The sequence below is a fragment of the Daucus carota genome, chromosome 7 (assembly GCF_001625215.2).
Source record: "Daucus carota subsp. sativus chromosome 7, DH1 v3.0, whole genome shotgun sequence".
In the NCBI taxonomy this organism is placed as follows: Eukaryota; Viridiplantae; Streptophyta; class Magnoliopsida; order Apiales; family Apiaceae; genus Daucus; species Daucus carota.
In genome coordinates, this window is record NC_030387.2 from 29,993,095 (window position 1) to 30,004,318 (window position 11,224).

Below are 11,224 nucleotides of genomic sequence, written 5' to 3' on the forward strand. Positions count from 1 at the left end.
AATCTGAAACAAAATCAGATTCTGAAACTTGTTTCTAATATATCCGAAACTAAAAAAGGCAGTTCTAATTTTTAATATTGTTCATCTGAAAATTTCAGAAAATTAGAAAATTAGAAAAATAAAATGGAGCGATGTGAGAGGCGCCACCTACACGCCCCTCGCTCCTCCTTTATATAGTAACAAAATCAAATTAAAACTTTCAAGCTACTATATTCCATAAATAATCTGAAACAAAATCAGATTATATAAAAACAAAATCAAATTAAAACTTTCAAGCTACTATATTCCATAAATAATTTGAAGCAAAATCAGATTCTGAAACTTGCTTCTAATATATCCGAAACTAAAAAAGGTAGTTCTAATTTTTGGTATTTTTCATCCAAAAATTGCAGAAAATTAGAAAAATAGAACGGAGCGATGTGAGAGGCGCCACCTAATTTTTGGTATTTTTCATCCAAAAATTGCAGAAAATTAGAAAAATAGAACGGAGCGATGTGAGAGGCGCCACCTACACGCCCCTCGCTTCTCCTTTATATAAGTATATTGATTATAGATAAGGTGAGAGTATGGTTGTAGTTTGATATTTTAAACAAATTATCTGTTTTTTTAATTTTTGATTTGCGGACTCATTATTTAGCTAAAGATTTTTATAGTTATTTTTCATTCCATTCCGGAATCAAACACGAGTTTACTCTTATCACACTAACGCATGTTATATAAACATGTCATTGGCAAATAACATGCAGATGGTATTTGCGTGTGTTTCCAAATTGGTGATGAGTTACGATGAAACAAAGGCAAAAAGGAATCTCAGAGGAAACTTCAAAGATTTTCTCGATGGACTCATCTCATTTCCTATTAATATTCCGGGGACGGCATTTCATGCATGTCTGCAGGTAAGATCTTTGATAATAATACAAAAAATATGCGTCACCTCCAAAAGGAAAGAATAAAGTACCATGATTTCATCGATGAATGAATATTCAATCTTGATAACATTTTGTAGGGACGAAAGAAGGCAATGAAAGTGATTACAGATGCTTTTATGGAGAGACAAGCATCGCCTAACAACCTTATAAGTGGTCACAAGGATTTCTTGGACTATCTGATCCAAGAAATAAATGATAAGGACACAATTCTTAATCAAGCCGTTGCTGCAGATTTGGTCTTCGTACTTCTGTTTGCTACTTTTGAGACCACTTCTACATCTATTACCATGGCCACTAAATTTCTCGCTGATAACCCCGCAGCGCTTGGAGAATTAGCAGTAAATTGATTTTCTTACATTTTTTTTTTCTAAATAAAAAACCATATGTTGCTACTTGCAGGTAAACTGTTTAATTAGTCTTGTACTAGTTTTTCTGATTAGAATTATTTGATACAGAAGGAGCATCAAGATATCCTCAAGAACCGCAGTGAACAGGATACTGGAATAACATGGAAAGAATACAAGTCCATGACTTTCACACACATGGTAAATTTTTATTATTTCATTTTTCCTCGCCTTTTTATAGAAGCGGGTAAAAACTGTTAAACATCAGTTTTTAGTCCAAAAACTGTTTAAAATATATATGTATTAAAATATTTAAAATAATAATATTATACTAAAAAAATTTAATAATTTAGATTTGTACAGGACCTCCATCATTGAGCCGGGCCCTGATAGCCTTTGTAGACCACACATGCAGCTAGAATCTCTTATCTCCACTCTAATCAATATTGTTAATCGAGATCCTCACCACAGGATTTGAATGGTTTACACTTTACATGCAGGTGATCAATGAAACACTTAGGCTGGCTAATATCGTCCCTGGAATTTTCAGAAGAGTTATTAAGGATGTTGATTTAAAGGGTAATACAATAATCACCTCGCTTACCTTGAACAATACTCCCTCTGTGTCTTAATACCTTTCGTGGATCTCGTTATCACGTTTATTAATACATGCTTTTGATTTTTAATATCTTTTAATTTCGTATTAGTATTAAATATAAAAAACTCAATATATTAAAGTAATTATAAATACGAATTCAACAATATCACTCACGATTATATTTAGTCTTATAAATTAGACGTAAATTAATAATTTGTTTATGAACAGTCACGACATTTCAAACAGGAAAAAGTTAAAGAAACAGAGGGAGTAATTTTTTGCCGAAGGTGAATCATATATTATTAGTCTCGGCAGAAAATCGAACTCGTGTTTCCTTTTGACTTTAATACCATGTTACCTAGTACAGTACTACTTTCTAAAAATCTCACTATCTAGATTTTGTCACTGTCTTAATCAAGGTGTCAGATGAGTTGACATAAAATAACACTTGCTGCCCCGCTAGTGATTATCGTTCCATGAGTGTATATACATATCACATATGACGTGTTTCATAGTAGAGTAAATGTTACTCGCTTCTTTCCGACCAGTTTTTTCACGCTTTCTCAGGATATCTCTTTCTTAACATGCCGTTACATTTTTTACATCTCAAAATTAATCTTATATAACATCATCTTATAATATAAAAATAAATATTCTTTCTATTTTTTTCAACGATATTTACTTATGCATTACAAATCAATCAGTTTCTCCACTATCGTTTTCTCTTTTTTTTTCTTTTTTTTTTACCTTTAATATACTTATTTATTAACTTCTGTGCCCAACCCAAACATATGGGATGGAAGGAGTAAGCTATTTTCCTTGTTGTGTATGCAGGATATACTATTCCCAAAGGAATGATCGTGATGGTGAGCCCATCCACAGTTCATTTGAATCCTGACAAGTACCAGGATCCCCTGACTTTCAATCCTTGGCGTTGGAAGGTATTTTACGGAATTAATTTCCAGAATAACATTCAAATAACAGAGCTTATATTCAGTGATATAATGAAGAGTTAATTTTGTTTGTATAAATAAATCATCAAGGGTAAGGAATTACATATGGGATCAAAGGATTTCATGGCTTTTGGCGGGGGTGTAAGGCTCTGCGTGGGAGCTGATTTCGCAAAGTTACAATTGGCCGTGTATCTCCATTATTTGGTCACCAAGTACAGGTCCATAACAGTGTTTCTATTTATAAAAGCCACTTGGATTATTCATTGATATTGCTATTTATAATATTCCAAGTGAATTGTTCAGGTGGAAAGTGACGAAAGGAGGTGACATAGTTCGAAAGCCAGGGTTGATGTTTCCAAATGGATTACATCTGGAGATTTCGGAATCACAGAACTGACTGATATTGGCTGAAGCCTAGCCCAAGATCATCGACGGAGCAAACTAAGAATTACATATATATCTCTATAAAAATAAAATGTTAAGAAGTTTCTTTTTCTTCCTTGTATTGCATTTCTTTTCCTTGCCAAGTGATGGTATTGTATTGTTGTTTGCTTGTATTGAATAGTATCCAAATGTATTCGGCTATGTCCTGCAGAACTTTGTTTCAATGTAAAATTTTGTAATGGTGATTTTTCGTGATGCAGTATTTGCAAATTCATGCTTATGTGAAATGGATTGTGTCTATTGCACCGCTATCACTTTTAAAATTTCCCTTTGGGACGTGGCGGATGCCTTAATAAAGAAATTTGCGCTCCTTTAGTTGATCGATATGAATTCTCATCAAATGCCTAGACTATTTCCTCTTTATTCCAGGATCATTCCGAACTTGCACAAGCAGACCGTTCTAATAAGCTACATTTTTAACAATCTACTCTGAAATACTCTGATTCCGCTGCAACTCTGTATCTTTAATCTGAATGACTGAATCATTCCATGAATGAAACTCTTATCTCTCTATTCTAATTCGTGTTATGAATGAAACTTATAAGATGAATAATTTAATGGAAAAAAGTGGAAAAATAAATGAATGCGCAGACTTAACTGATCATAAGCTATGAAGCTTTTAGGTAACTACTTTCACTTTTCAAATCAAGTAACAATAAGTTATAAGTCAAAAATTGAAGTAAGGAACGGGTTCAGAGCCTCTGAATAGCATAAAGGCCGGGTTGAAATTGCAGCTCCAACTTGCTTCTGACTAGGAAAATCAGTGGACCAGGTGCTCAGATAATCTGCAACACTACATTTAGACTGTTCCGAAGAACTGTACAAAGTAATGTCCTGATCTACCTTTTATATCCTAGAAGGCGATATCTGATTGCTAATATTGTAACTATTTTGATTGTTAATTGTGATCTTTATTTGCAAAATCAAAAAAAAAAAAAATGATGTTTTGCTCTGTTGTCTGGAACTTCAGTTTAATTAATTTGTTCTTCGTTTTTCACCTGTACACTACATTACATGCAGATATAAGCGCGCTGCGCCTATTAATGATTCCTCAAAGCGATCATACCTAAAAACGGTAAAAATAAATAAAGGAAGCAAAGATATTCAATCACCATGTCATATTCATTATTCATATGAAAATATAAAGAAAACATCTAACATGTTTTGGTTCCAAAATACGAGCCATGAGTCACAAGTCCTTAACATGAGCTTCAATAATTTAGCACAGACAGGCATAATCCATAGGGCCATATGGCTGGAATAGTTCAGCAATGACCCCATCTTTTCTCTTGGGATTCCTGCCCATGTCCTTGCACAATTGATCATTGTACCATATGTGTAAGGCGCCGATGCATGACCTCCTGTAGTATTTGTTTCCAGAGTATTCCTTCAGGTATTCATCCCATTTTGCAATGTCTTTCTCCATTTCTGAGATGTTTGGAAGCTTGAACCTCCCATCTAGAAGCTCTACTAGCCACTGACACCTCAACTCCGACGTGTATAGATTTGAAATGCTCTCGGAGAATCCAATGATTGCTAGTTGCGGAACTCGTGGCTGAATACATTCCCTTCAAACAAAATTCCAGTGCAAAATTGTTAGCATTATGCATGTAGTATTGATCCGCGCTATGGCGGACCATATCACTTTTAAATAAGTTCCTCTGCTTTTAATTGAGATATGTATGAGTTTGTGACTGAACACTGACCTATAGAGTGGAACTGCATTTTCGGGTCTGCCACTAATGTGAGTTTGGAGTGTTGGTGATAGGAAGATATCTTTGAGCTTATCAACACCTCTGAATCCAGTAGCCAGTATGACCAAATCTGCCTTCACTACTTCAGCTTTATCATTATCTAACAAAACTCCTTCCTTTTCAAAACAGAAACTCTGAGCTTTTTTCAAATTTATGCTTCCTCCTTCCACTCTTTTGTAGAAGTCCTCAGGAACAGTCGAGATCAAGCAAGAGTTCATTTCAGTTAAGAAACTATGTTTTGGAACCATGCCAAACTTCCCCAGCTTGAGCTTCCATTTTATATAGCTTTCCACAAATTTTGAGATTCCCCATCTCTGCAACTCAATTAAAATTGAATTAATTAATAAGGTTTAACATTGCAATAGCCTATATGGTTTGTTAATTACCATTGGTGAAAGTATGTATGCAAGAAGAGCCAGTATAAACCCTTCACCAGGTTTATGAACCAAAAGCTCCGAGAAGCGATTAAAGTATAGATATGCTAGGGGAACTCCCCATGGAAGGTAGTCGGGAACGTTCCAGTGTTCTGTTCTATATACCACTGTGCATGGATGAGCTGATCCTACAAAAGTACCATCAGAAATTAATAAATTAAATCTTTTGATACATGTTCTTACTTCTTATGATAACAGAAAGATAATATCTATTTTTAATGTAAGAATTGTGGGTGAATTTTATTTCTCACCATTTGCTGATGAGCACTCCATGGCAATGTCCAGTGCGAATTTCTGAAGCCCAACAACAGTGACTTCTTTCCCCTTGACAAATTGAGCTGCACTTTCGTTATCCATTTCAGCATAGTCCATAGAGTGTATGACTTTACCATGAAATTGTTCCGGTCCCATATCATGAGGAAATTTAGGTATGTTTGGCACATCACTAAACCTTCCAACACACAATATCACAAAGTCTACTTGATGAACCTGCAGTTGTAATTCATACATACGGAGTTCATTATGAAATTCGACAACATGAGATCTAAAAATAATAGAAAGTTAACTACTCAAAATTATGTATACTTCCTTCAGAAACTACAATCTGATTTTTAATTTGACGATATTGAACTAAAAGCTAACCGTATGAATATCAAGGTATTACAAGGGCTCAGATACCATGTTAAGCATTTTTCATCCGCATTTTTGTTAGAATCAAGTGAAGATGCAAGTTTTGTAAGAGGGTAACATATTTGTGTTGAAATGTTATGCATCATGTACCTTGGTTGAAAGGGTCTGAGTATCCTGCACTGAGAGATTCCACTTGCCCTTAGAGCTAAAAGGCTCACCAGTACCACCCCACAAGGACCAAGCTTGCATCTCTTCATCGGACGGGCCCTCGTAGTCGAGGCTCTTAACCTTGGAGCTGAATTTGATATACTCTAGCAACCCAAACTGCGTAGCATAGGAAGAAACGTAGTCATGAACTTGCTGTTGATTCGGAAAGTCCTCGACGACAGAAGATGGCCAGGGGAAATCTGTGAACTGATAATACGATTTAGGAGTCTGGAGCTTGGTGGTTTCGAGTGTATTGATCCAAACTCCACCAATGCTGCTTCGTGCTTCGAATACAATAGGATGGAAGCCTTTAGACAGAGTGTACTTGCAAGCTAATAGACCACTTATGCCAGCCCCAACTATAGCTACTTGTTTCACCATTTTTACACAATAGTGTTGCCATGTTCAGTATTCTCTATAAATAGTCGATACTCAGCAGAAAGATTGGATCTGTGATGCTTGTCAGTGCTACGCAACATTATCTTTTTAATCGGAAAATACTAGTATTGTAAAAAGTGGGAATCGGACTTAATCGGTGAAACCATGTTCAATCAGATAAACATACCAGTATCGTAAAAAGCGAGAATCGGACTTAATTGGTGAAGTCATGAAATAAGGACTAGTCGGAGATTTATTTAATCGATCGGGGATTAATTGAATTGATCGGTGATTAATCAAAAATTTAATCAGTTCAACAAGTTATGAAACAGGGATTGATCGGTGATTAATCATGTCATCGAATTTTATAACATATGAAAATACTGAAGAAACTTGCGTGTTGAAACTTGAAACTGAAATGCATGTATCAGACCGTTCCGCCTGACCTCTGCACCCAAATTATTACTACATTATCGTCTTTTCAGCACACAAAATTCAAGATTTGCGTCAGATTTGTCGCACCCAACTTTCATGCACCATCGTCCATACGTTCGGACTTCGGAGCCATATTTGGTCCATGTAGGGGTGTGCATGGTTCGGTTTGGTGCGGTTCTGGACATTAACCGTTACCAAATCGATGAATGCGGTTCGGTTCGGTTAATCATCTTTAACCGTAACCGCACCAATTAAAACGGTTTTTCGGTTGCGGTTAACCATTAGTCGGTTGCGGGTTTTTTTCGGTTTTTCCACTATTATTTGCTACTCTTGTGCATAATGATTTTTTAAAAAAAATATAAAATTTTCATGAATATGTACAATATGTTCGGTTACTATTTATTGATATAGGAAACATTTCATACTTTCATCTAAAAAACTTTAATACACAATAAAAACTAAAACATACATATTTTGACAAGAAATTAGATGATGTCAAGTCAATAAAATTACCCAAAATCAACTAGTCATGAAATTCAAATAAAAAGTTTTCAAAAAGTACATAAATAAAAAAAGTAGAATAGGTTTCATAATAAAATTTGATTAGCAGACTAACAACAGAAATATTTCTGCTTTGTGGCAAATCACAATAGCCCTAGTTTTCGATCAAGCGCTCTTCCAAATATTTGGATGCCCGGTTATTTAAGTGCCTCAGCAAGTATGCAAGTATGGAAGAAGAACCTCCATATAAAATTAGATGTGAAGTTTAAAAATGACTAAGGTGCTTTATTACTATTATTAGTGTGTGTGTGTGTGTGTGTGTGTGTGTATATATTTATATTTATATATTTCGGTTCGGTTAATTTCGGTGCGGTTTGAGCATAAAACCGAAAATAAAACCGCACCACTAATTTCGGTTTTTTATCTCGGTTATTTTCGGTTTTATTTGCGGTTTGGTTTTTTTCGGTGTAGTTTTTCGATTTTTTTAGGTTTTTTTTGCGGTTTCGGTTTTTCCTGCTCGCCCCTAGGTCCATGTACTTGAGTGTATTTTGTATTGTCACTAGCGTGAAAGTTTTTGACTCAGACGACCGACCGACCCACCACATGTTCAAATCAGCATTCTACCAAGAGCCTATTTGTCCAGGGACTTAAAATTGTCTTTTAACCCGGAAAAATGTGAGCCAAAGGTGTACTTGAGATAAAAATACGTTAAACTGACTTAAGATCAGAAATTAGTTTTAGATATTTTTCAATAACTTTTAATTATTCTTTTATAAGAATTTATTCATAAATCATAAATTACGCATAAATGATTTTAATATTTGTTACTATATTTTAGCAACTCGTAAATTATTAATAAATTAAAATTACTCAAACAGACATTTTAAATCCTCATCATATATTCGTACCGCTTTAAATCATAAATCATAATTTCAATTTCAGGTCCAGTCGGCTCCATGTCTTGCCAAACTTTCTAGCCTTTAGTCATGTGGGAAGCTCGCTGTTATACATTATTCTGTCTACTTGATATTTGCGACTTGTTATTTTTGGTGCAAAGATTAGTTGTACAAAGATTCGCCATATATCAGAGCCAGGGAATTATAAAACATAAAACTTCAAAACCTATGATATAAGAGCCGCCTGGTAGCAGAGCCGCCTCCCTCCTGTCCTGTATTAGATTTTATCAAATCGAAGGGCTTCCACCGGTCTTCTGTGTTGGAAAGTCCCAACTCATTCATTATCTTTTACTCTCGTTAATTTTCTTTCAATAAAATCCAAAATAAAATCCAATCTCTTGGGTGCTTAATTATGTGTCTCTTCTTTTGAAGTGTGTGTTTTGTCTCTCCTTTTGAAGTATTTTGTTATGTTTTTGTTTAGTCATGATTGAGTTTATTTAGTGTTGCATCTGTTGAGAACGAATTTATTGATATTTTTGATGATCTGCAAAGACTGTATCGAATCTGGGACGATGGTGATTATTACAAGATCTCACCTTTCACAACTAAATATTGTTCATCCTTCACCGGTTTACACTTTCGGCATGTCTACACCTGGTGTTCGACATGTAGATAGTTGTGATGCCGCTTCTCCAATCTTACTTTCTCCGATTGGTGTTTCTGAACATTAGGCTAACAATGGACCGCCTGGGATGTGTTCGATTCAAGAATTTTTAAATTTTCTATATGTTAAACAATCATGAAACAAATCATCTAATTGTTTTTAGTATGTTATTTGTTTTATCACCTGGTTGTATGAGTTTGTCCGGCTGCATTATATTCAAGTTAACGAAATAAATCATCTAATTACGCATAAATGATTTTAATATTTGTTACTATATTTTAGCAACTCGTGAATTATTAATAAATTAAGATTACTCAAACAGACATTTTAAATCCACATCATATATTCGTACCGCTTTAAATCATAATTTCAAATTCTTGTCCAGTCGGCTCCATGTCTTGCCCAACTTTCTAGCCTTTAGTCATGTGGGAAGCTCGCTGTTATACATTTTTCTGTCTACTTGATATTTGCGATTTGTTATTTTTGGTGCAAAGATTAGTTGGACAAAGATTCGCCATATATCAGAGCCAAGCAGTGTTGCAGAAATCGGGAATCGGACCTAATCGGTTGAGGTACCGATTCAAGGATTAATCGGAAATAGGAGATTAATCGGAAGGATTAATCGGACCGAAAATCGGATTTATTTTAATATTAAAATATTATTTAATATTTAGTTATTATTATATTAACTATTTAGTAACTATTATATTTACTATATTCATAAACTCTATAATTATTCACATTTAAAGTAATATAGTATTATAATTTTAATAATTTATCATATATATTTTGATTAAGAAATATATATAAGGATTAATCGGATTTCAAAAATCGAATCGATGGCCGACCTTGCAGGGGATTAATCAGGGATTAATCAATTAAATCGGGGATTTTTAAAACACGGGAGCGAAGTCATAAACCTAGGAGCACGGGGAATTAAAAAACATATAACTTCAAATCCTATGATATAAGAGCCGCCTCCCTCCTGTCCTGTATTAGACTTTGTCAAATCGAAGGGCTTCCACCGGTCTTCTGTGTTGGAAAGTCCCAGCTCATTCATTCTTTTTTACTCTCGTTAATTTTCTCTCAATAAAATCCAATCTCTTGGGTGCTTATGTGTCTCTTCTTTTGAAGTGTGTGTTTTGTCTCTTCTTTTGAAGTGTTTTGTTATGTTTTTGTTTAGTCATGATTGAGTTTATTTAGTGTTGCATCTCTTGAGAACGAGTTTATTGATATTTTTGATGATCTACAAAGACTGCATCGAATCTGGGACGATGGTGATTATTACAAGAGCTCACCTTTCATAATTAAAGATTGTTCATCCTTCACGCGTTTATACTTTCGGCATGTCTAGACCCGGTGTTCGACATGTAGATAGTTGTGGTGCTTCTCAAATCTCAATTTATCCGATTGGTGTTTCTGAACATTAGGCTAACCAATGGTTTTTATGTGATATGGTATATTGCAATGTTATTATTTCTAGAGATGTTGGTGCAATTTGGATCGCCTGGGATGTGTTCGATCGTTTTTAGCTTCAAGAATTCTTAAATTCTATGTGTTAAACGATCATGAAACAAATCATCTAATTGTTTTTAATATGTTATTTGTTTTATCACCTAGTTGTATGGGTTTGTCTCGGCTGTATTAAATTAACGAAATCTTCTTGTATTCGTTAAAAAAAAACATGTAACTTCTAGAGTCAAATTCTGGTACCAAAAATAGAAAAGGTAAAATATTACTCCCTTCGTCCCATTTTAACTGCTTTTGACTTTTTTACACATATTTTAAGATGTCGAAAAAATCACATCTAAACATAATAATTTTTTATAAAATTTATATCAAATAAAAGTTTAGAATCTAAACTTTTATTTGATATAAGAATTGAATTTTTTTATTGAGTGTAGATATTATTTTTTTACACCTCAATATACGTGTCAAAAAGTCAAACATCAGTTAAAATGGGACAGAGGGAGTACTCATTTCCTATCAAATTTATTGTTCGTCTCATGTCAACACTAATTATATCTTTTATTAAATCTTTTTCGAGGGAACATTTT

The 11,224-nt window shown here is 34.2% G+C and overlaps 2 protein-coding genes across 2 annotated transcripts; one reads left to right on the top strand and one right to left on the bottom strand.

Moving 5' to 3' along the window:
- Positions 1-944: 944 nt before the first annotated feature.
- LOC108195647 (cytochrome P450 87A3) lies at positions 945-3,495 on the top strand. The gene is made up of 6 exons (XM_017362629.2): positions 945-1,267; positions 1,385-1,474; positions 1,774-1,852; positions 2,706-2,812; positions 2,915-3,042; positions 3,128-3,495. Exons 1-6 carry the CDS (start codon positions 1,022-1,024, stop codon positions 3,219-3,221), a joined length of 744 nt encoding a protein of 247 aa, XP_017218118.2. The 5' UTR covers positions 945-1,021; the 3' UTR covers positions 3,222-3,495.
- An 874-nt stretch (positions 3,496-4,369) lies between these two features.
- LOC108193762 (probable flavin-containing monooxygenase 1) lies at positions 4,370-6,754 on the bottom strand. Its single transcript, XM_064082333.1, has 5 exons — positions 6,237-6,754; positions 5,708-5,945; positions 5,409-5,584; positions 4,975-5,336; positions 4,370-4,836 (listed from the first exon to the last, which is right to left on the bottom strand). Exons 1-5 carry the CDS (start codon positions 6,672-6,674, stop codon positions 4,488-4,490), a joined length of 1,563 nt encoding a protein of 520 aa, XP_063938403.1. The 5' UTR covers positions 6,675-6,754; the 3' UTR covers positions 4,370-4,487.
- Positions 6,755-11,224: the final 4,470 nt, after the last annotated feature.

Excerpts from the sequence above, each read along its gene's own strand:
- LOC108195647 (XM_017362629.2), top strand. The coding sequence starts at position 1,022 with ATGAAAGTGATTACAGATGCTTTTATGGAGAGACAAGCATCGCCTAAC. Across the intron at positions 1,853-2,705 it reads TAAGGATGTTGATTTAAAGG|GATATACTATTCCCAAAGGA; the intron begins GTAATACAATAA and ends TTGTGTATGCAG. Across the intron at positions 2,813-2,914 it reads TCAATCCTTGGCGTTGGAAG|GGTAAGGAATTACATATGGG; the intron begins GTATTTTACGGA and ends TAAATCATCAAG.
- LOC108193762 (XM_064082333.1), bottom strand. The coding sequence starts at position 6,674 with ATGGTGAAACAAGTAGCTATAGTTGGGGCTGGCATAAGTGGTCTATTA. Across the intron at positions 5,585-5,707 it reads GGAGTGCTCATCAGCAAATG|GATCAGCTCATCCATGCACA; the intron begins GTGAGAAATAAA and ends GTACTTTTGTAG. Across the intron at positions 5,337-5,408 it reads CATACATACTTTCACCAATG|AGATGGGGAATCTCAAAATT; the intron begins GTAATTAACAAA and ends ATTGAGTTGCAG.